This window comes from Mytilus trossulus, chromosome 7, assembly GCF_036588685.1.
Source record: "Mytilus trossulus isolate FHL-02 chromosome 7, PNRI_Mtr1.1.1.hap1, whole genome shotgun sequence".
Lineage (NCBI taxonomy): Eukaryota > Metazoa > Mollusca > Bivalvia > Mytilida > Mytilidae > Mytilus > Mytilus trossulus.
Window position 1 is genome coordinate 35,342,178 of NC_086379.1, and position 24,227 is coordinate 35,366,404.

General features: G+C 32.2%; 1 protein-coding gene and 1 long non-coding RNA gene across 3 annotated transcripts in view; one reads left to right on the forward strand and one right to left on the reverse strand.

Moving 5' to 3' along the window:
- Positions 1-24,227, reverse strand: part of LOC134724992 (dynein beta chain, ciliary-like) — a 79,060-nt gene that overhangs the window by 8,146 nt on the left and 46,687 nt on the right. For both annotated transcript variants that reach the window (XM_063588434.1, XM_063588432.1), the window contains 11 exons: positions 21,774-22,397; positions 21,206-21,367; positions 20,536-20,769; positions 18,333-18,593; positions 17,328-17,474; positions 11,897-13,139; positions 11,172-11,389; positions 9,814-9,984; positions 9,109-9,231; positions 8,361-8,554; positions 618-894 (listed from right to left, as the gene is read on the reverse strand). In XM_063588434.1, the coding sequence (XP_063444504.1) occupies positions 618-894; positions 8,361-8,554; positions 9,109-9,231; positions 9,814-9,984; positions 11,172-11,389; positions 11,897-13,139; positions 17,328-17,474; positions 18,333-18,593; positions 20,536-20,769; positions 21,206-21,367; positions 21,774-22,397 (3,654 nt within the window). The remainder of the gene's footprint in view (positions 1-617; positions 895-8,360; positions 8,555-9,108; positions 9,232-9,813; positions 9,985-11,171; positions 11,390-11,896; positions 13,140-17,327; positions 17,475-18,332; positions 18,594-20,535; positions 20,770-21,205; positions 21,368-21,773; positions 22,398-24,227) is intronic.
- LOC134726984 (uncharacterized) lies at positions 1,208-3,933 on the forward strand. The gene is made up of 3 exons (XR_010108694.1): positions 1,208-1,252; positions 2,865-2,965; positions 3,722-3,933. It is a non-coding gene; the product is annotated as an uncharacterized LOC134726984 (long non-coding RNA).

Consider the following 24,227-nt stretch of genomic DNA (forward strand, 5'->3'; position numbering starts at 1 on the left):
AATTGTGAATGAAAATCACAGCTAAAACTTTGAATTTTTCTAATTGCTTTTACTAATGCAACCATGTTTCTCAACATAGCATTACATGTATGTATATGTACTGCTATGTAATGGCATATCAAGGCACAGTTCATTCATATATTGTATTCTTCTAAAAGAAAGTGTTTTTACCCTTTTGGTCTTTTTCTGAATTTTGTATTTTAATTTCTGTGCTGTCGAAAAAAGATTTTAATTATATACTCTTTATTTTTTTAATAATTTGATTAAATTTTAAAACAACGTTTACTGAAAGAAGCTTAAGAAATGACAGACATATCTTAATGGCTGGATTTAAAGCATCTTTATCTTTGCTTTTTTTATAAAATTTCATTTTTTTTTTAAATTGGCTTTTATGGCAGATCTTTAATTATTTCTGATAATTGTATTCACCACTTTTACAGACTTTTGACAAGTGAGAGTTTGACATACATGTATTGTAAAGAAACCTGTTGATGCCAAAGATTTTAAGCTGTCTTTTAAATCTTTAAATTATTTTGGTTATTATAGAGGTCATTGTTGCTTTGAAGTGTACTAAGCACCTCAAGTTATTCAAATCAATTATGAATTTTAGTACCAACCTGTAATATGACCCAATGACCTTCCTTCACAGCAAGGTCTAAGGCACTCTCAGCAACAACTTCCTGACCTTGACCTAAGGATATATTGTGGAAGTTTTTATTGTCAGCACTGAATCCAATCTTTTTACCATGGACTTCTACATCTTTGATAGGGTTGACTCCAGGTGAGAGGATGAAGAACATAGGTGTGGTGGGTCCTGACTCCTCGTAAGATTTGGCAAACTCTACACTCCTCCCCTCAACATACTTTGTTCCTAGTTTCTCCTGGACAAAATCTCTAAAAATAGAGCATGCCAACATTAAATGGAAATAAATGGAAATAAATGGAAATAACAAAAAGTACAACTTTTTCATATTCTTTGCAATTTAATGCAAAATTTATAATTGTAAGACCAACTATTCCTTGCTCAGTGTGTATCGTAAAATTCAAAATATCTTAAAACAGGTAGTGACTAACAGTAGGACAACCGGAAGCGCCTGAGTAAGGATTTCGCCGCTCAGTGATACGGTTCACTAGACGACGTTGTCAACACGTAATGGCGGCCATTATTTGACGTTGGAATTTGCATTCCATGCTGAAAAGTTGCATAATGACATTCTTGGATGCTTAATCTTTATGCTGAATAACACAAAAGGTAATGGTTTATACCAGATATTTTATAGTTAATTACTATCAAATAAGTCGGATCCAAAGAAATGATTTAAACGGCAAAAATAAAATCAAACATGAAAATTGAAATTTCCTTATAATATACTAGTATTGAATCAACTATATTACTGGTGAATTACATTCGGATTTCGGTCTAAGGTATCCGCACTTGTCTCCGGAAATATTATACCCTCACAAGTGGTTGTCAACATCCGTTTTTAAACTGGTCAAGGTGTTCTTCACGACTCCATTTACGCTTTAACTTTTTGCTCAGATAATAGAACATTGTAAATCTCTAACTGAAAAAACGGACCAAAAATGAATCAAATTCGAAAGCACGTATGATCACGTTTCATGCCGATTGCAAGTTCTCGAAAAAGGGGGGTACACATGTAATTTCAATGCCCCATAAATTGCAAAATATAGGCTACTGAGGCACCACGAATATTGATAAACGTATCGGGTTCAACTCAAAAGTGGACCCCATAGGCGGATTAAGTGGGGGACAGGCTCCCCCTTTTTGGAAAAAAATTTGGTTGCTTATATAGGGAATCACTGAAGCGTGACTGGAGCCCTCTTAGGTCAGTCAGTGGGCCCCCACCTATGAAAATTTCTGGATCCGCCACTTGAACCACTTTTACTGATGGATGTTTTATACCAGATATAATATTTCATTTGAAAAAAAAAATATTTGTGTCCCTGATTTCATATATGTCATGTACATGTACATACATGACATATGTACACCAACATGTAAAATTCATAAAAATTAAATCTTTCATAAACATAAAATACAAAAGGAAAGCGATTACAGGCACAGGCTCCTCTTTCTCATACACAAAAAAAATAGATAACCATGCATCCTCTAAATTCATATCTCATATTTTAAAAGAAATTTACACATTGAAATTAACCACTGAATCACCCACCCATTTCAGAGCTTATACATGTACATGTATCTCATGACCAGGAATTATTACAAATTTGATATGCCTGTACAGATTCTTTATATCCATTATGAATATATATTATTCCTATAGGCTATAGTCATATATATTTATACAACTAATCATGCTAATTATCATGCTACTTAGAAATGATAATCCATTGACAATATTAATTTCTTTCAAAATATGTACTCCAACTTGATTGATATCATAATATTATCAAAATAATGGTGTTATGACAGTGGTGGTTCATGGATTCAAATTAAAACAAGGTTGTGAGTGCCCTGAAAATGTAAAAAAAAATCAGCTTGCATATATTTATGTACACTGTACACTATTATAATACATGTTTTCTTTGCCTGTAACTTTTATGTATTGACCAGAAATTTATAATAATAGATATATATAAAATTGCGAATGGAAATGGGTTATGTGTCAAAGAAACAGCAACCCAACCAAAGAGCAGACAACAGTCTACAGCCACCAATGGGTCTTCATTGGATCAAGAAAATATGTTTTTTCTTGGTAATTTATTTGGCAAATTTGTATTCAAGTGTTGATAATAACAATGCAAAATTAATTAAATTTTGCTTTGAATAATTTAGTATAATAGATTTAGTAATTGTATGCACATTTGCTTTATATTTACAGGATGGAGAAAGATGTTCACTATGAATCAAAAATTCAAAACAGAGGACTTTTATATATCAACAAAAACAATTGCAGTACATGCACATATACATGTATAAAAGGTATGATATACATACAGCAAGAAAACAGTAATCAAATGGAATGTCGAATTATTTTGTTTAAAATAGAAAACAAGATGACTAGAATATAGCAACATGATTAGGGTAAGAAATCCAAATGGGTCTGTTCAGGGTAACACCAGTGGGTTATTTTACAATGCGCTATGATTTCAATCTCATAAATATGAAACAAAACATGATAGACAAATATGAATTAACACTATTTTGATAATGAAATAGACTGAAAATATTTTACATTTAACAGTCCGACAAGAAAATTGCCAATGGAATAAATTTGGAATGGAAGTTAAAATTTATAGTTTATACTTATAATTCCAAGATTTGAATCATACACAGATTTTAAGACCAAATGGTATACTTTTAATAGTTTAAAGATTTTATGCTACATGTATTATCTATGCTGTATAATTTCAAGATAGTTTCATTTGGATTTAAAACCTAATTTCAAGAATGAAGGGTTCAGTAATTTAAAATTCATTAATAAAGATTTAAAACAATATAAGGGAATTAACTCTTGCATGATATGCATCATATCCATGAGATGTCAGAAGTGTTTAAATAAACTTGAACATTTTTTCAGATACATGTAAGAGAATGACTTAAGCAGACCATATTTGGGTCAATGATGCCCATAACAATGAAATATAATATATTAAATTATCATTTATCATTTATCATTACTTTTCAATTGAATCAACAAATTTAATTTAATAACAAATTTATTTTTTTCATTTTCAGTACACTGTCAGCATGGTCAGAAGAGGAATTTTACTGGAAGATTAAAATTTTGATACCTAGAATCAGCAATGAATATGAAAATGAAAATGAGATATATTCATGTACAGAATGGTAACCGAGGTGGTTCAATTGTGTATTAGCAGACATTTTTGTTGAACTTATGCAGGGTTGAATAAATGAAACTTAAGCTGACTATGGGCTCAATGTGTAGTAAAAAGAGGATTTTGGAATATATGCAAGATTCATCAACATTAAAATGTGCACAAGTGAAATATCACCTTATTTAGTAAAAAAAAAAATCAGATTATTGACTCAGTTGTTTTCATGAAAAAAAAGTTTCAAAGCAATATCACTGTTGTATAATTAATAAGATTCCTCATTTTTGTTGAACAAGCAACTTTTGTTGCAGAAAGCTGTACAAAGAGATAGTGATCTTGCCTCTATGGAAGTGGGGTTAGGTAACTACTCAAAAGACTTATATTTTTATTTTTAAAGGGTTGAAGACCTGGATGCTTCATCCTTGGTATATAGATGCCTCATGTTAAGAAGTTTCTCTCAGGCACATGTCCAATGTCCTTGACCTCATATTCATGGTTCAGTAACTTCTTGTAAAGAAAGTTAAGATTTTTTGTAATGTTAAATTTTCTCTCATTATAAGTAATAGGATAACTATATTTGGAATGTCATACCTGGCAAGGTCCTCATGCCCGTCAGACAGTTTTCACTTGTCCTCTTTTCATGGATCAGTGAACAAGGTTAAGTTTTGGTGGTCAAGTCCATATCTCAGATACAACATGTATAAGCAATAGGTCTAGGATAGTTGGTGTATGGAAGGACTGTAAGGTGTAAATGTCCAACTCTCAGGTGTCATCTGACCTTGACCTTATTTTCTTTGTTCAGTGGTTATACATGTACATGTAGTTTAGTTTTTGTGTTTTGGTCTGTTTTTCTTATACTGTATACATAGGTCTACTGTATTTGGTGTATGGAATGGTTGTAAGGTGTTCATGTCTAGCTGGCAGGTGTCATCTAACCTTGACCTCATTTTCATGGTTCAGTGGTAAAAGTTAAGTTTTTGATTTTTGCCAATTGGTCTTTTTTTTCTAATACTATATGCAATTGGTCAACTATATTTGGTGTATGGAAATATTTTATGATCTATATGTCAGTCACACAGGTTTTATTGAACTTGACGTCATTTTGACAGTTCATTGCCCAATGTTGAGTTTTTGTTTTGTTTTGTTCTGTTTTCTTAAACTATGAGACTGAGTATGAGCAATAGGTCAACTATATTTGTTGTATGGAAGATTTGTTTCCTGTACATGACTGCCTGTAACAGTTCATTTGACCTCGACCTCATTTGCATGGTTCATTGTTCAATGTTTAGTTTACTTGGTTAATGTTAAGTTTGTGTGACAGTTGTAATAAAGCTTTATATTTAGGTCTATCAACATAATATCAATGATGGGTAAAGAAAAAGCGAGACATTTCAGCATGTGCACTCTTGTATTGTATACTTCTGAAAAACCAATATATCTTCCCTCTGGACTCAAGTGTTTCACTTTTATTTTGCATGCATGTAATTTAAAGAAATCTCACTTTTACCTTTTGGCTAATTCAAGTTTTACTATTCCAGAATTATTTGACTTTTTTCATGGTAAATAAGACTTTTACCTTTTACCCATGTGTTGTAAATCTCTATTTTTAAGAATTGAATCACAAGGATGAATTTGATCAAACAAGCTCACTTTTGGATACTTATCACATATCACATACTTAAATTATCTATTAAATTGAATATGGAAATGGGCAAGGTGTTAAAGAGACAACCCAATCAAAGAGCAGAAAACATGTCTGACAGAGCAGAAACAATAGTGTGCTTAGATTGATTTCCTTCACTTTTGCCCTATTATTGAGATTTAGTGAAAGAATTTTAATTGTTTTATCCCTATCAATTTAGGGAGAGGGGAATCAGTATTCAACACTGCATTACTACATGTATATATCCTACCACCAGTTACAAATGTATGATATAAACAACCATGCTTTGATCATAGCCCCTGTGACTGAAAGGAGAAAAGAGATGCACAACATATAAAACATATTCCATATGGCTAGCTACATTATATCATTTAAAATACTTCATTGATTTTTTAAAGTGCAACAGTTTTTTGTAATAAGTTATATACTATAGGTACTACAGTTCCCTTTCAGTTTGCCTGCTTAAGGCTTGATTACAGTTCTAATATGAAAATCAGAAGTTTGAGTATGATTGCCAATGAGACAACTCCTCACCAGATACTAAATGACTTAATATAGATCTCTGACAGCCTTCAACATTTATTATAGCAGAACCAATAACGTATAGTAAGCTACATGTATATAAAAGATCCCTAAATAACATGACACAAAACTACCTGAAAAGGAATATTCTGTGTCTGTGTGCAAAAGTGAAATATGTTTAATTAAAAATAAAAGCATATGATGCAATGGATGCAGATTAATAAATAGTCAATCCAGAAAAAAATCCTACTATAGATCTCCAATGTTATAGTTTATGTGGTTTATCAAAAAAAGTTGGCAACAAACGTTTACATACTTTATTCAAATAATTTACATTAAACAAAATATAAACAAAAAAAAAAGATAACATATAGGCCTACTGTAGAATGGATATAAAGATAAAGCACCTAGGACAGACAAATACTAGTACAAACACACCAGGATTCTCTTCGAATTCCCACCACCTAGAAAAGCAAATGGTCGCCCCCTTTTCCCCCTATGCATAGATACATGTATATTACTATATATATATGTAATACTAATATAGTAATCATAAGTAATCATTTTCCTAAGAAACTGCAGATTTGAAATATGTAAAGTCATGAAGAGGTTGAACCTTCACTGCAAATCAGAAATTGAGAACCATAAGTCCTAAAAATTACGCATGCCTTTGATAAAATTAAAAGAGCAAGCCCCCCTCCCCCTTTCGACAAAAAAAAAGGAACAAAACACATAACGATGACTGTATTAATGAATTAAAGGAAAATTATGAAAGAAATAGATATGACCAAACAGATAAGTTGTTCATTTCAAAAACTCAGCGGCCGGTAACAATATGCACGAAATGAATCTTTTCTCAACTTTATTAAAGTACGATGTCAACAAGTCAATCTCATGATGTTGATGCAGGCCTTTTAAAAAACTGTTAGTTTACCAAGTAAAGCCTGGTTTGGTATAACGTTGATATGGTTTCAACATACTGCCTGACTTTCCTGACATTAAGATAAACAAATTTATACAAAGTCTACAAAGAAGAAAAGATTCCAACTTTTACTGACATTTTACGTTGACATTTTCGGTGCCGGAAATTGACAACGTTGATCTATGTATTAACACAACATCGGATGGGGTCGATTCCGGCATATTTTGTTAAAAGAATCAGTAGCACTTAAAATTTATTGATGTTTAAAGATATATTCATTTTGTTTCAATGAAAGTAAGTTGATAATTGATTTCGAGAGATGAATACATGTAGCTATCGTGTACTTCAGAAACAAGGGAAAAGGAGGACCACGCCCCCATAGTGGGGACATACAAAATAAAGATGACCGTTCTCCATTTCCACTCGATAGAAGTGCCTAATTTTTTCATAACATCTGCATTATGTACCAAAGATTATAAAATGAAAGTATAAAAAAAATTGAGGCGGAGATTTTTTAGAATCAGCTAATAATTATAGCAGACCAATAAACGTAATAGACAAATAGGCGAAAATGGCGCCTTCTTCAATTTCGAAAAAAATCTATAATTTTACAATTTATTGACATATATTGATATTTTAATAGAGGTTACATATGTAGGAATTCAGCCATTCTTGATAGTTGAATGAATATTTTCTTTAAAAACAGAATATTTCCCAATTTCTAATTCTACCGGCCATGCAAGGAAAAACCTATAAAAAATTGAGACCCCTACTTTAAAATGGGTACAATTTTTTGCCCTAATTTGGACACCCCTTTTCTTTACGGATTTCGATGTGAAAAACTAGCGAAATTACGATGTAAAAATTTTAGGGTAATTGGAGGATATGCTTTTTTTTGTACCCCTTTTTAATATCGCTATTTAATTCTACAGTGCAGAAAATCGAAATCCGAAATTCTATGTTCAGATGTGAAAAAATAAGATTTTCTTTTATTTTTTTGTTCAATCATGAAAATAATAAGTAAACTCATATATTTTTCTCTTATAAATGTGCTTACAATCAACAGCATTGACCGCCGGTACTTTGCTATAAACGAATGAATTTTTTTTACAAAAGCGCGCCATTTTTCCGCTGACGTCGGCCGACGCAAAATAGTCCAATTTTCGGCGTAGGACTACTGAGCGCCGCCGAATCACATTTTGGCCAAAAAGGCACATCCGGTTGTCCTACTGTAATTGGATAATCACTTTAAACACTGTACAACTTTAACATTTTGATATTCTGACCAAATATCAAATCATTTCTTATTATAGAAGTTAGGTAGTATGCAACCAAAATTACAGACCAATTTATTGATGGATAGACAACTAGGGGATTGCTGTATACCACCCATTCATAGAAAATAAAATTATCAGTACAACAATGATAACTTACTTGACAGCATAGGTCATCCTGTCAGGTCTAAGCGCCCTCATCATACACAGTTTCTGTAAAGAATTCTTGTTCTTCCATTCCTGTGGAAATTTCTCCTTCTCTGGAGCTTCACTCTCCACAAACTTCTTCCACCTCTTAGCAGAACCTTCTATGTCTCTGTCTAAATTTCTAAATTCTTCCATATTCACAAGAGCCTAATCAATAAAAGCATAGTTAAACTTACATGCTGTGTGAAATTTTATACACAGTAAGCTAGGTAACATACTATTTACCAGTTCAGCACAATTTTGTGCATGAAATCAGTTTTAATACAATTCTATTGAATTTAAAAAATCACTCCCTCCCTGACATTTATTAAATACTGTTGATTCATTTATTTTCGTGGGTATCAATTTTCATGTATTGCTGAAAACCGATATTTGATTTCTTGGTTTTATCAATCTCTGTATACAAAGTCTTTTGAAAATATGTTATTTGGTGAACATTTGAATTCATGGTTCACCTGTATCAACAAAACCCAAAAATATTGGTATCTAAGGAAAAATAACTAATCCACAGTAACTGCAAAAAATCTTGTCCAAAGTTATACTATATATTGGTCTTGTGGTAGCATGCTTGCCTCAAGAAATTTCATTGATAAATATATTTTTTTCACACTTGTTTAATGAAAAGTTTTGGTACTTTCTTTTATTTTATTGTCCTATTACAATCATATTTATTTTATGGGCAATATAGCCTCTAGACTGACCTTAATTCCTCCCCAGCTGTGATTATTCATGAAGTCCACAGGACTGATTATATTAGGTAGTGATGGGAACCTCAACAGGAAGTCTAACTCAATTGGATCAATTTCCTTAGACATCAGCAATATCTACAAAATAAAAATGTAACAATGAGAAAATAATATTGTAATCAGTGTCTAAGTATGTTTCACTGAAAAAATATATATTACACTTTGACTTGTTTTTATCTGAACAATCAATTAAATTCCCTTAAGTTTTCAGATCCATAAAAAAAACAATTCCTTACATTACAATTTGAAACCTTAGTTTAAATTCTTAGGTAGAAATACATTGTAATACATGCTTTTAAATTGACTACGTTCTAACACTATGGAATTCTAGACATCTGGATAGAAATCTTAATATCAGTGCAAAAAATATATTTTTACATGTAAAAAGTTTCATCTAAAAAGACTAATACCTCATACACACAACATCTGACACTCATAATAACTGTTTGTGTGGCACAGGTACATGCTCGTTCTAAAATTACCAATGCTTGATCAGATACCAAACTTACCTAGAAAGTCATTTGAGCTATAAAGGTGATCTTGTCCCTTTCAAACAGACATCTAGCCGTATATATAAATACACTGAAGGTGTCTTACTCTAATTTTCTTTATACTAATGCCAACACTAATATATAACTAATGTTCAGAAAACAAACTTACCTGGAATGTCATTTGAGCTGTAAAGGTGATCTTGTCCCTTTCAAACAGACCTCTAGCTGTATATATAAATACACAGAAGGTAATACAGTCTATCAGATTCAGTACTCTGGTCTTAATATCATCTGACTTGTCAGACCTGTCAATAGCATTCTCAAACACCACTTTGAAAGCCTAAGAATAAACAACATATTTTACAGTTTTAAAATAATAGCTGTACTCTACCTATGGAAAGTTAAATGTATCAAATTTGTGTGTAAAAGATATGAATAAGTACAATACTTGCTCTTAATATATAGTCCATTTGCCAAATCTCGTAATTGACCCTGTATTTTGGAGATCCCTTTTTAAGTTGTCTCCCTTCTGAGGGACATTAATTTTTATTTACAATAAGGAGGGGTTGGTGGGGTCCTGATCCCTAAATCCTAAGTTCCTGAATTTCAAAAATGCAAATTCCCAAATCCGTAATTCGAAAAAAAGAAATCCCAGATCCTGAAATCCAGAGCTTAAAAACACCCGATCCCAAAGTCCAAAAACTCCTGCCCCCCCTCTCTTAAACGGAGAGCTAGCAGGAGAGGAGGAGCAAATTTACCTAAGCATAAAATGAGTAATCTTCAAGGTTTTTAAATCTTTTAATTTCATTAATTTCTTTTGACATCAGAAATTATTTTTTATGAAAACTTAGTTAAACCGCCAATACATCTCATGTTTAGCATTGGCAGTAGCCAATTTTGTCCGGAATAGAACCAGTCTATAATTAACAGAGAAGTAATTTGTTTTAAAAGTAAGTAATAACAGAATGTAAGGTAATTGGCAAATGGACTATTTCATTAATACTACAGCTTTTTGTGCTAGAGGTAAGGTCAATAACTTTCAAAGTTACTTAGATTTCAGCTAGCTTTTAAATATAAAAATTTCTCTATTGAATGTACATATTTTTCATGTCGGTGGCTTTTATAGCTGACATTAAAGAATACATTTTTCTCATTGCTGAAGGCTGTATGGTTGCATTTGCATATAATTGCTTTAAATACATTGACTTCGTTTGAACTCTGGTAGACAGTTGTCTCGTGGGCAATCATATCAAATCTCCTTATTCTATATTAGAAAGATGAAACTATCAGTATTCAATACACTGATCACAGAAGTATCAATAATCTTAGATCAAAGTCATGAGACACATCCATAGAATTAGGAAGATGTGGTGTGAGTGCCAATAAGACAACTCTCCATCCAAATAACAATTTAAAAAAAAAGTAAACAGTATGAATTACAAAGATGTTGCCAGAATATGATTTTGACATTATCAATATAGTAAAAATATATATATTAATCATCAGACATATCCTTGGTTATTTTACCTTCAGCGAGAACTGATACATTGGGTTAATGGTATTGAGATCATTAAGGATGAAGTACATAAGGGAAGCTCTTGTAGCTGCTGGTCTATATAGTTCTCTGGCTGTGTTGATATCTATTTCTGTTTTCTTTGATTGCTCAGCCTGAACTTCTATCTCAGCTGCTGTTCTCTTTGTTTTCTCAAGGTTTTCCACTAATTCATAATCTCCAAGGAAATTACCTACAAAATATGTCAGAAATTATGATATCAAACTTACTCAAGATCAATTAGACTTAAGACCTCCTTCTCTCGATTTTTATTGTTCTACTTTGCATGTGGTGTCATGTTTTCATCATTTCCTTAGTTCTTGCTTTTTATCTATGCATTCTGCTTAATAAAGACCAAAATACAAAGATGTAAACAAGTACAAGTCAACATAAGGTTGGACCTTCAACAATTAGCAAAACCAATACTGAACTAGAATTGCTATTGCTAGCAATAACAGCTGTTACCCACCCACCCCTGTTGCCTTTTAACCACAGTTACCACAGTCATTTTTTTTAATTCTAAAGAGCAATGGCAAAAATATATAAACAAGTTAACATTTCTGTGAAGTTTCCTTTGGAGCATTATGATTTTATTTTTATTTTTGCTGTTTCCATGGCAACAGGCCCCACTATGAAAATTTCAAATGACATTCCAAAAGACAATTTCAATAAGCTAATTTAATCCTAATTTGTAATGTACCTTCAGCAGCTGATAATCTAGCCAGCAAATTATCTTCAAGTTCCTTCAGGGAGATCTTAAACTGGTTCTGTTGTCTAGTAAGATCAGATTTCAATTTCTCCAAGTCTGGCCTCTCTTTGATAACCACGTCTGCTAACAACTGATCTTCCAAACCATCTCTTGTCACAGTAAAATTAATAAGAGTTGTCTGTGCCTGCATCTCTGGTTGGTAATGAGGATTAGCTAACTTGGTTTGCAGAATTAAACGGAAATCAATGCTGTACTCCACCTCTTTATCTCCAATCATGATCGCACGACCTTTCTTTATGGTATTACGTCCAAGAAGTGGATCAAGTACTGGGTCTACCGATTCTCCAATATTTTCCAGCAAGACAACATCCCCAGATGATATGGCCCTTTCTAATGCATCCAAATAACCTTTCTGTCCCAGATGTATAACCTTCAAATCTGATCCATATTTGGTTTTGATCCACTTGACACCCTGAAGCTGAGGATCAATCATAAGCGGCCATCTTTCACAGTTGGTTAAAATTGTCGCATTTTCTGTGGACATCCTGTCACTTGGCAGACCTTCATTATTCCAGGACGCAATCTGGGCATCATCAGTCAATAAACTCAATGGATCGAGTCCTTCCAAAACTGGAATTGGATGAGCCAGTCCTTTCAAGAAAGGGGTCCAGTATTTCTCAATCAGATCCTGCCGATATTGTTTGGTGAAAGCTCCCAAGTAAGAAACAAATGCAGAAGTCATCAACACATCACCAACCAATGTTTTCTCTTGCTCTTTGAAGTTTTCAATAGACTCCGCCCATCTGACATTTTCCGATGACAAACCACTAACCAAACGATTAGCTAGCTCGATTGTTTTGGTCGTACTATCAGCTTCTTGTTGACATCGTAGCTTCTCAGCTGTTGCCTCTTCAAATTCTCCCATCAGGGTTCCAAGTTCACTTTCCAGGTCATTTATTTTTGAAGTGATTGCCTTCAGTTTGTGTTTTGCGGCTGACAACTCCGCATTGGCCCCCTCTAGGGCCATTCGTTTTGGTTCAACAGCACAGTATACTTTATAGTATCTCATGATATTTATAACCCATGAACACAGTCCTGATGCAGCAAATGATTTCCCTTTAACTAAGTCAGGGTCAAACTCTGGGTCAACCAAGTACGGCTCTACTGCCCTTTGACAGTTCTCATGGACATGGTCTTTGTCGTAATTAATCAAATTTTCCAAGAAGAGATCAATCTATTATAAATAAAACAATCACTATGAACTTGAGTATATTTGATTTCCTTTCTACATTAGATAAATTATATAAAGAATAAATAAATTCAGCTCATTAGTATCAAATATATTATTAATATACAGTTTGTTATTTTATAGATATATGTGAAAACCATATTCAGGATATATAAAAAAAAAACTGTTAATGTAAACATATCGTTTGTACTGCACCTACATGGCATAGATGCCAACCCCCTTTTGACACAATCAGTAACAAACTATCAAATTTTCCGTATTTTTGAAAAGTTTTCAGTAATCATTCATAAACGTCCATTTACCAATAAAAATTACTGACGAGTGGTTGCAAAGTGATGTGCACTAGCATTTGTGGTTTAACATGTTGTCTGTAGTATGTATTCCATTCATTATTTGTTCAGATGTTCTCGACTCGTACATTTTCATTTTGTCAAGGAGAAGTAGAGAAAGGGGGAAAGCTACTTCATAAAATGCAAGTTAGCCTCTTCGGAACTCAGTTAGTTACTCAAAAATAGGTTGATAATTCCCGAGAAACTGGAAGCATTACATTGGCGTTTTCTAAATACAGGACCAGAGGGAAAAGTAATGATAAAAATCCGCCTTTTACAACATTGAAGGCGATGATTGGTAATCCGTAACTATTCCACTTTGACCGTAATAGCGTAGTTCTTATCGCAAAATCGTAAAAATTACACAAAAATCGTAATGGATGGCATCTATGACATGGGTATAGTGCAGCGGCGAAATCTGAAAAGACGCTCAGTTAAGGAGTTTAATGCACCCAAAGAACACACACCTGGATTTTTTTTTAAATGAAAGAATACATGTTAAACTAGTATTTTAAAAATGCCGTAAGAAAATCGTATGGTCGAATTTCCGTAAAAATGGCTTTTTAGAGCGTTATGTAGTGTATAAAAAAAAAATCCCTGATACACTAAAATGTAAATTATTATTACAAATCACAATATTACGGCTATTTTTTTATTTTATAATGTAAGAATATATAACTGACGATAAAACTAGTCAATAATTGTTTCAAAAATATATACAATCAACATTTTAAAAACCGTTTTACTTCAGTAGTTGTGGTTAAAACGATTTTAACCGGTTTCCGTTAATAACAGGATAATTATAAAACACTTCATTTGTGTTTATTTGGCATAAATATACACTTCGATATTTACTTTATACAAAACAACTTTCGTTTGGAACATTTCTTATTCGATTTACAAGAAATTTTTAATTTGAATATAACACATCAATCTGTTACACAATTTATCTAATTCCGGAATTACCGTCCGGCACGTTTATTTTTGTTTAAACCTCACTCCATTCAGTTCTATCACTGAACAAGCCAAATGTCGATTACATTTCACATTGAAATTGTTTAATTAATATCAGTTTAAGGGTTTATATTTGTCTTTACACTAGTTTTATATTTGCTTTGTTGTTGATTTCATTGTTTTTTTGTTATTTTGAATACCCAGAGTGGTAATATATTATTTTTTTTATCATTGTTTACATTGTGTTAAGTAATCGCTTAAAAAATATTCCGGATCTGTTGTGAAAATTTTCCGGATAATGTCACAGTTCGGTAGTCCTTTAAAACTTATCCCAACAAGTGCCAAGAGAGGGAAGTCTTCCTTAGATTGGCTGGAATGCATTATTTGTCAGATTAAAAGCCCGGAAATTATATATTTTCACTGACAAAGGCAAAGTTAGTTTCATTGAAGCTACTAAACTACGGAAAGATGAACTAATTGAAGATTGAAGATGAGTTGTCTTCTATTAATCATTTTTTTTCGGAAAATGTTGATGTTAAATGCCATAGATCTTGTTGTAAATCTTACACCAGTAAGCAGAATCTATCTTGTTATAAACAAGAATTTATGGAAACGGAGGAGAATATAGGTGGTGCTAGCATTTGTTGACCTGCTGCAAGCACATCTAGAATCACAACTCGATCAGAGTGGTATTCCTAGATATAGGAAGATGCAGTGTGAGTGCCAATGAGACAACTCTCCATCCAAATAAACAATTTAAAAAGTAAACCATTATAGGTTAAAGTACGTCCTTCATTTTTTTGTAAGAACTAAACTTACAAAAAAGATGCTGAATTGCACAAAGTGGAATCAGAAGACAGAATTAAGAATATACTTGAGGCAGCTAGAAAAAATTCGGATCATGAAATTGAGTCAATGGTTTTACATAAAAATTTTACAGAAAATGCCCTTTATCATTCGGCCTGTATAACTAAATATCTACTGAAAACACCCCAAAAAGCAAAAGCAGAATCTTCTGACCACGATACTGAATTTGTGAAGCTAGTATCAGAAATTAATTCAGACCTGATGGTAAAGCATAAGACTTTTATGATGTCCACCTTGCTTGAGAAATTTCGTGTCTTGCTTCCACAAAACTTTGCCGATAAATACACAACATATAAATTGCAAAATAGGTTAATGAATTATTACGGCGATGCAATTGTCATACAACCACAACAAGGCCAGGGTAAATCAAGTATCATGTTCAGCAGCTCTATATCTTTCGGTGACGCAATCGAAGCTGCAAGTCAGCTCAAATCTGAACTCAAAATAGCACAGTTAGATTTGGAAATTGGAAGTTCCAAAAATACAACAAGTGAAGAACAGATTTTACACACCGCTGCCAATATTTTAAGGCGTGATATACATAGCCTTGATCTAAGCAATGATTATTACCCAACACCTTCCGAATGTTCTCTGCCGTTGTCAATTCAATCAATGCCCCCCAACATGACCAAATTTATTTGTTGGTTAATAGATGAAACGTCTTTTCTGGCCGTTACAAACCAAAGTCATACTACCGTAGAAAAAATGCTTATCAAGTCAGGAAATTGATAGGATCAATTATTACACGTTTAGTTAACTTTGACACTGAAGCTATTTCCGTTTATTATGGAAGGACGATCGGGCATTCCGAATGTTAAAAAACGTCAAAAAACGTTGATATGATGCTAACATATTTTATAAACCTTATTTGAATACATTTTGATTTTACAGCAAAAATATATATGGCAGCCTTTATTTGAAAAAAAAATGTAAAAAATTTACGAAAATAACCATCATGACCATTGAAACTGAAATCAATGAATTTAACTTTTATCCCTCCTTTACCTGACTTTAACCTTTTGTATAGTAGCAAGTCGTCTTCAGACTTCATTTTTATGGGAAAAAAATATTACCAAAGTTCAAGGTCATCCTTGTATGGAAACTAAATTAAGTCATAAATAAACAAAATGTATCATAGAACGAAAAACGTCAATTTTTACGTTAAAAATGACGTGTTTAGAAAAAAATTGGTATTCACAACAGGTTCCATATATGTTGAATGAAATATTGTCCCCTGATTGTTTAATATGTTTTATGTTCCTAAATTTAGCCCAAAATAGACAGTAAAGACAAAATTTTGTACTATTCAATTGTTGACCTTTGACCTCAATTATGCAAAATTCCGACCACTTCTCATGCTTACGGCATCATTATTATTAAAGTTAACAATTTTATCTTTTCAATGATATATAATTTAGCCGTGTGTTCGGTGGGTGCATTAAAAAAAATATTTTTGGATTCTACCGCTGGTCTAGTAAGCATTATTTTACAGATGCTAGTGCATAGTTTGTTATTAATGGTTTTGTTAGTAAATTAATCTTTCTTGGAATTTTAGGAACCTAGTACTCTGTAACAACTACTATATAATGTTTGCCTAAAAATCACAAACTATTGTAATTAAGGTCAGCATTCTAATGTCTTAGGACTGTAGACATACAAGTGAGAGCTTTTGCTAGCTATAAAACCAAGAAGTTTAATCCATAGATTTACATATTAAAGGAAATGCCTGTACCAAGTTAGGAATATGACAGTTGTTTTCCATAAATAAGTTGTGTTTTAGCTTTTGATTTTTTCCATTTTATAAAGGACTTTCTGTTTTGAATTTCTCTTGAATAAAATTGAGAAAGGAAATGGTGAATGTGTCAAAGCGACATCAACCCGACCATAGAGCAGACAACAGCCGAAGGCCACCAATGGGTCTTCAATGTAGCGAGAATTCCCGCACTCGTAGGTGTCCTTCAGCTGGCCCCTAAAAAATATGTTTGGCATTTTTGTTATTTTACTTTTTCTATATATAACTTACTTTGTTCATCATGGTTGCCTTTGCCATTTTCCAGCTTTTGTCCTTAGGTACTCTACCACCAGGAGCCAGCAGACACATTACAGCTGCCACTACATTCACAACAGCCGGAGGTGGAGAAGAAAAGGATTTCAGCTCTGTTAAATTATTCTATAAATAGATATGCAATATATGTACAGTCTGAAATACATTTGATTTTTTTGTTGTTGTTTTTTTTGTGTTTTTACGCCACTTCTAAGCACTGCATATAGGCTTTTTCGTGGTGGTCAATTTTAATTGATGGAGAAAGCCAGAGGGACTGGAGAATACCACTGACCTTCCATATACATAACTTTTTTGTATGACTTTAAGGAACATGACAAAATGCTGGGCTCACTGAGATTTTCTCTGACTTTTGAGTGAGTACAAATAAAATTTGATATTTTTCATAGATGTACATTTTTTTTTTAATCCTGCAATGAAGCTTTTAAGACGGCTTTTTTATGCACTAATCAACATTACTTACATGCAGACCACAAAAAGACCTGAAATTGGTCTATAATCATATTTATAACAACAACTTGGACTACATGGCATAAATTTATTTAGCAAGATTGCTGTATTAAGAGCAGAAAGTACCTAATTCTGAAAACAATATATGTAACTAATATTCCACAGTAGTGATTATATCTAGAAATTCAGTCATACATGTATAAAGCAATCAATTTTGGGGCGGTATCAAAGTTCTAAAATAATTTGATTCTGACATCGCAAGTGCATGAGACAAGGGCGCAATTTTTTTCAGTGTGGAAAAAAAATACTTTCAAGCAGTGAAATGAAAATTTGCAAATTCAGCTTTGAAAAATTGTAGGAAAATAAGAAACATGTTAATATTCATGAACAATGAAAGAGGGGAAACACAGCGGATTCAACAACTTAACTTCAATGCACAATCTTGATTGCAAGGGGATTTAATAAGACTTTAAATTTTACTTCAATGATGATATAACATTAATCCCTTAAAGATACCTTGTTAAGAGTATTCAATGCCTGCTCAGCAGCTTTTAAAGCAGGCTCTGCTTTCGACAGATCTCTTTGACAATCCTGTTGTTTCTTTGAGACATCTTCGTTAATTTTCTGAACCTTCTTCTCCTCTTCATCAGCTATAGCTTTCTCTGTTGATACCCTTTCTGTGTCCGAGCCTACTACTGCTAATAATTTGTTGGTTTCGTCCGTTTTCTGTCCAAGTTCAACCTCCTGAGCAGCTAATTTGGCCTTAAGATCATCAACCTAGTAACAAGAGAATATACAGTAAGTGTACAGGTAAAATACATTCCATACATTTTATATAGATTAGACTGTTGTTTTACCCATTTGCATGGTTATACACTAGTAATTTTTGGGGCCCTTTATAGCTTGCCATTTTGTGTGAGTCAAGGCTCCGTGTTGAAGGCCATACATCAACCTATAATGTTTTACTTTTATTAATTGTTACTTGGATGGAGAGTTGTCTCAATAGCACTCATACCACATCTTCCTATATCTATTTAGTTTAACCATGCCTCATTTTTGGTCGTTAGTCTTGTATGTTAATTTCTAACTAATGTTCATTTAAGTTTCAGAGTTTAGTGTGATGTCCATTTTCACTGAACTAGTTCACATTTTTGTTTAGAAGCCAGGATTTTCTTGATGTGTTGAAGTCTCATTGGTGGCCTTGGGCTGTGTTCTGCTATTTTGTAGGGTTGTTGTCTATACTATTAGACATATTCCCAGATTCCTTTCTCAATTCTATTTTGATAAAAGTGATAAAAATATATCTGTCAGTACTTATTCTGATGTTAAACAACCATAAATCAATTAAGGAAATGTACATACTTTTCTCAAACTTTAACATATCTAACAACAATTTTCTCATTTCTCCACATAAATATATTGTTAGCTTTATATTCAATAAAAGCCTAAATGATAATAATTAGCTTAAATAGGTATATAGGAGTTCATATACGAAAAAAACTACGGCGAATATTTTATGGCAACTAAATTCATAAACTAAGACCAAAAATAAATAAAATACCAACATCAAATATTGAATTTTAATTCTGTCGAAAATCTTGAAAAAAAAGACAGATAAAAAATTTCCTGATGTTAAATATGAACAGGGAGAGTTGAAGAAGACACCAAAGGTAAGTAAAATATATGGTCAAAAGAACACAAACAGCACCATGGCCAAGAAAAAAAGACTATTTTTAAAATTCACAAACACTAAATAAAACCAAAAGATTGAGTTCCAATCAAAAACAGTTATTGCAAAGCCTATCATAGTTTTCCATAGATTCACCTGCAAGTTACCTGTCCATTTAAACTTTTGTAAGTTCTATTGTCCCATCTAACAAATACAACAGGTATTGTTCTCTGTATAGTTTATTCACTCAGACCTTTAAATTTCTTCTAGGAGAAATATATCACTCATTGATTAATTTACCTGAACAAAAAATTGAACTGTCAATGATGGAAATACATGTACAAATAAGTTATTATTAAACTGCATGTGATGTTGTATTTATTCAATCAATAACACATTTTCAATTTGTTGGTAAAAACAATGATTTTAAAATTAAAAGTTGATATCTAATCAAATTTCAACATTTTACCTATTAAAATTTGCTATTTTTTAGTCTGTTCACAAAAAAAAACTTAAAATGATAATGTTTAAATAAAGGTCTTAATAAATGTTTTCTTTATAACTGAAAAACCATGAAAAACATGCAGATTCTTTAAAAGATAAATGCATGCAGTACTTAAAAAAAATCAGAAATAAACTTTTTATAATTAAATCAGTGCTTATATTGAACAGATTGAATATATATTATTGATATTGAATAAATACTGTATCACATGCAGTTTATGTGAATTTATACATGTATTTCAATCAACAAAGAAGATATTTTTTTTGGTCAGGCAAATTAATCAATGAGTGATAGATTTCTCCTAGAAGAAATGTAAATGTCCAAGTGAATAAACTACACAGAGAACAATAGCTAGTGTATTGATTCAATGGGACAGGTAAACTTGCAAAAGTTTAAATACCTTAATAAAGAGCAGACGACTCTGTGGAAAACTTTCATTTGGTTCGCTATAACTAGGGGTGAAATCAGGTGATCTTCTTGTAGGTTAAGCAATTTATTTTTCTTCCAAAATCCCTTGGATTATATATATATATATATATATATACCTGTGTAGCAGTACTTCTTAGCTTCTCAATTCCATTTTCAAGACGAATGATTTTCTTCTGTAGCTCATCGTTCTTCTTTGTCAGTAAATTCTGATAGAGCTTGATCTGTTCTAGGAAACTCTTGGGTGTGGTGTAATTGTAACGTCTTTCATTCTGTAGATACTGCTGACTCGTCTCGTTCACAGACTGGTGTACATATCCCATGAACTTTGACACAGATTCCCTCATATCATCCTGAAAAGTTTTTAAATCAAAATACCAAAAAAATATTTCATCAGAATCACTGCAAATACAATTATTTAGTTGTTAAACAATGGCAATGCTTTTCTACTCATGTTATGAGAGGACATTTTCTGTAAAATAAGAATGCTGTCTTTTTTTCTATGTTAAGTATTTATCAATAAAAGTAAGATAACAAATTTTGACTGTATTTTTTCAATAATTGGTATACAATACTCACTTGAGGTATAAATGAGAACCTAATCATGTTGGTCTTTTGTGGATAGTTGTCTAATTGCCAATCATACCACATCTTCTTTTTTATACTAATACAGGAAAGTAATTTAAGTGTTGGTTGATTGAAAATTCCTATCTTTCAATCTTTTTTAAAAATTGTTCCAAAAATCTAATATGCCAGGGTAAATTTTTTTCTGAAAAAGAGGTTACTCACAGAAAGTAATTCCATGTCTTCTAAGAATCTAGCTGACACAGAATTCAGGGCCTCCAGTGGCCATTCATGGAAAACATCTATACTAGTACAGTTAGTAATGGCTGGGAACTTACGACTTCTGACACGTAATGTGGAACCAACAGGTGAGAAACATAAAACCACCTGAAAAATAAATGTGATAGAATATAATTCTTGTGAAACTTTACTTTATAATAACCATGATTTCATCATGTATTATTTCTGATTTAATTTTTTTCAACAATTCAAATACTATATACATGTTGTATTTTTAAAATATAAAGAACTTTAAATAATGCTTATAAAAATTACAAATCCCATGGCCTTATTTAACCTTTGGTATTTAGTTGAATTGTCTCTGAATTACCCTAAATTTGTCTCAGAAAAACCGTCTTATATCTTAGATAACAAAAAAAAACATTTAATTATGACATTAAATTTCAAAATAATAATTCAATATATGTTATAGGAACTTGTGTGGTTTTAAATAAAGGCTTACAAATTTGCATACAAGTGTATAAAGTACCTCTATCTATTATTGTCATCATACCTTCAGTGTTCTTCTGACTTTATCAATGAAATATTTCCAACAGTTGTCTCTAGAGTCTTCCAATCCAGTAGCTCTTACTTCATTACGTATGCTAGCAATCACATTATCAAATTCGTCATCTGGAAATAAGTCAGGAATTTCCCCAGATGCTAAAAGGTCATTAATTAGAACAAGAAACTTCTCATCAGCCACTTGAGCATCAGTCATTAAAAACATCATATTGGCATTCTTAAGTCCAGTTTTGATGTACAACATTCCAAGGTCTGTTTTCAAATCAGTTATTCCATAGCCCTTTTTCAGTTGAATTTGAAACACGTCCAAACCACTTATGGAAGCAGCCAATCGAGACAAGCTTTGTTTTCCGCTTCCACCCACTCCTATCAACAATGCATTTCCACGAGGAGCTTCAAGGATTCTGTTTATTCTAGCAACATGTGCCATAGCATCTTCAAATAAAACTAGATTCATAACAGCATTAAAGTCGTTATAACTGTCTAAAGCTTCTTTGAGAATTTTATTCAGGCTCTCCCAACTATCTACAGAATTATATTTGGTATCACCAATTTGATGGGCAAAATGACAGTAAATGAGTGGTTTGACCACTAAATCTTTTTCTTCTATGTCCTAAAAATAAATATAAGTATTAATTAGAACATGGAATTTAGAATGTTTACTGCTTTATTGAAATGAGAGAAAAACACTCACAAGAAAACTATTTTTGCCACTATAGGATAAACAAACATCTCTGTGTCAATATATATAAACAACTTTTTTACACCAAAATTTTTAAGAAATATTTGCTATGCCTTACACCTTTTCTAGAATATTGTGTTAAATTTAGTATGTTGTTGTAAAATTTGAGTATTGTGGTAATAAAAGAATATTGCGGTAAAATAAGAATATTGTGGTAAAATTTGGACTAGGGGCTATAAGGGCCATTTTTGGCCCCACCCCCAAATTTCATTTAATTTGTCATGTTGTAAGTCTATACCATAGACCTTCTGAAAATAATCAAATTTTGAGTCTAGCTCGTTTATTCTGTTGCCTAGCAACCACTAAAATGGCGGAGTTAAACTCATCAAATATGATTATTATACAGCTTTAATATATCTATATTTGAAATTAAACCTGTTTAGCATGTAGTGAATTAACCCTTGTACAATATTTAAATATTACATAATTAATTGCACATTTTTGACAAATTCACTGTTGTTTCTCCCTAGCAACACATCTGTGCCCATGGCAACCGCGATTTGTTTTCTATTTACAAGATTTAATTTTAAATATATTGAAACAGAAAGGCAATTTAAGATGTAAATTGTAAAAAGAAACAAACTCCAAGGTAAATATTAAGAGGGAAAGCAATATTGAAACACCAACAAACAAAACAGAACACCGGGTATTGCTGATATATACAGATTGTGCATTTGATGCTGGGTGGGGTCTCACTTATCAGCGACAAGAAGATTATATTATAAAGACAAGACACATTTAGCGCTAAGAAATCTTAATATTGATTATCTTAAATAAATAGATACAGACACATGCATTAAAGGGTGTTTTCAAAAGTCAGTGTATTTCCATGACAGTAGTTATGTTTCTGGAAGGGGTTGGGGTTGAAGGGGGGCACTTGTATTAACACCTTTTTTTTAGCTTGAATAGGTGAAAAATTAAGAAAACTATCAGATATATATGATATAACTGTTTTTCCTACGCAATTCATGAAAAGGTATATATTTTTAAAATGTAAAACTGGGTAAGGTGACAAACCAGCGGCACCCCCTATCAATTAAGTATTGAAGTACACCCCCTCCCCACCCTACCCCCTCTAGACTTATGTAAAGGATCATTAGGGTTGACTTTTCGAAATTCATCTTATTTTTATTATCTATTTCAGTCATCCAGACTTATAACCATATCATTCTATAGAATTACAAAACTGGAACATGCTACTATATCAAATAAATCTGTATTCTTAGATTTTTTCTATATTCATTATATATATATATATTATTTGTTTTATTGTAGTTTTTGTCAATGTGACTAGTTTACTTTTCGCCTTCACTATTCTTAGTGTCGTATGACTTGGTCTTTAATCATCATGACAATATTCATTATATATTCGTGAAAAATATTGAAAACAAGAATGTGTCTTTAGTACATGGATGCCCAAATCGCAAGACTAACAATGGCCAGGAAATCCTAGGTTAGGACAGGCCCAAAAAATCGGCAGATTTAAACATGTTATTTTTGCGATCTCAAACCCCCTCTCCCTTTACCTCTAGGCAAAGTAGAAAAAAAATCAAACACACAATACACGCAGTAAAATTTACTTCAAAAAAGGTCTGAGTCTGATGTCAGATTCAACTACCTTGACCAAAACTTAAACCTGAAGCGAGACACAAGGACAATCGGACGAACAGACTGACATACGCACGGATGAACAGACGCATA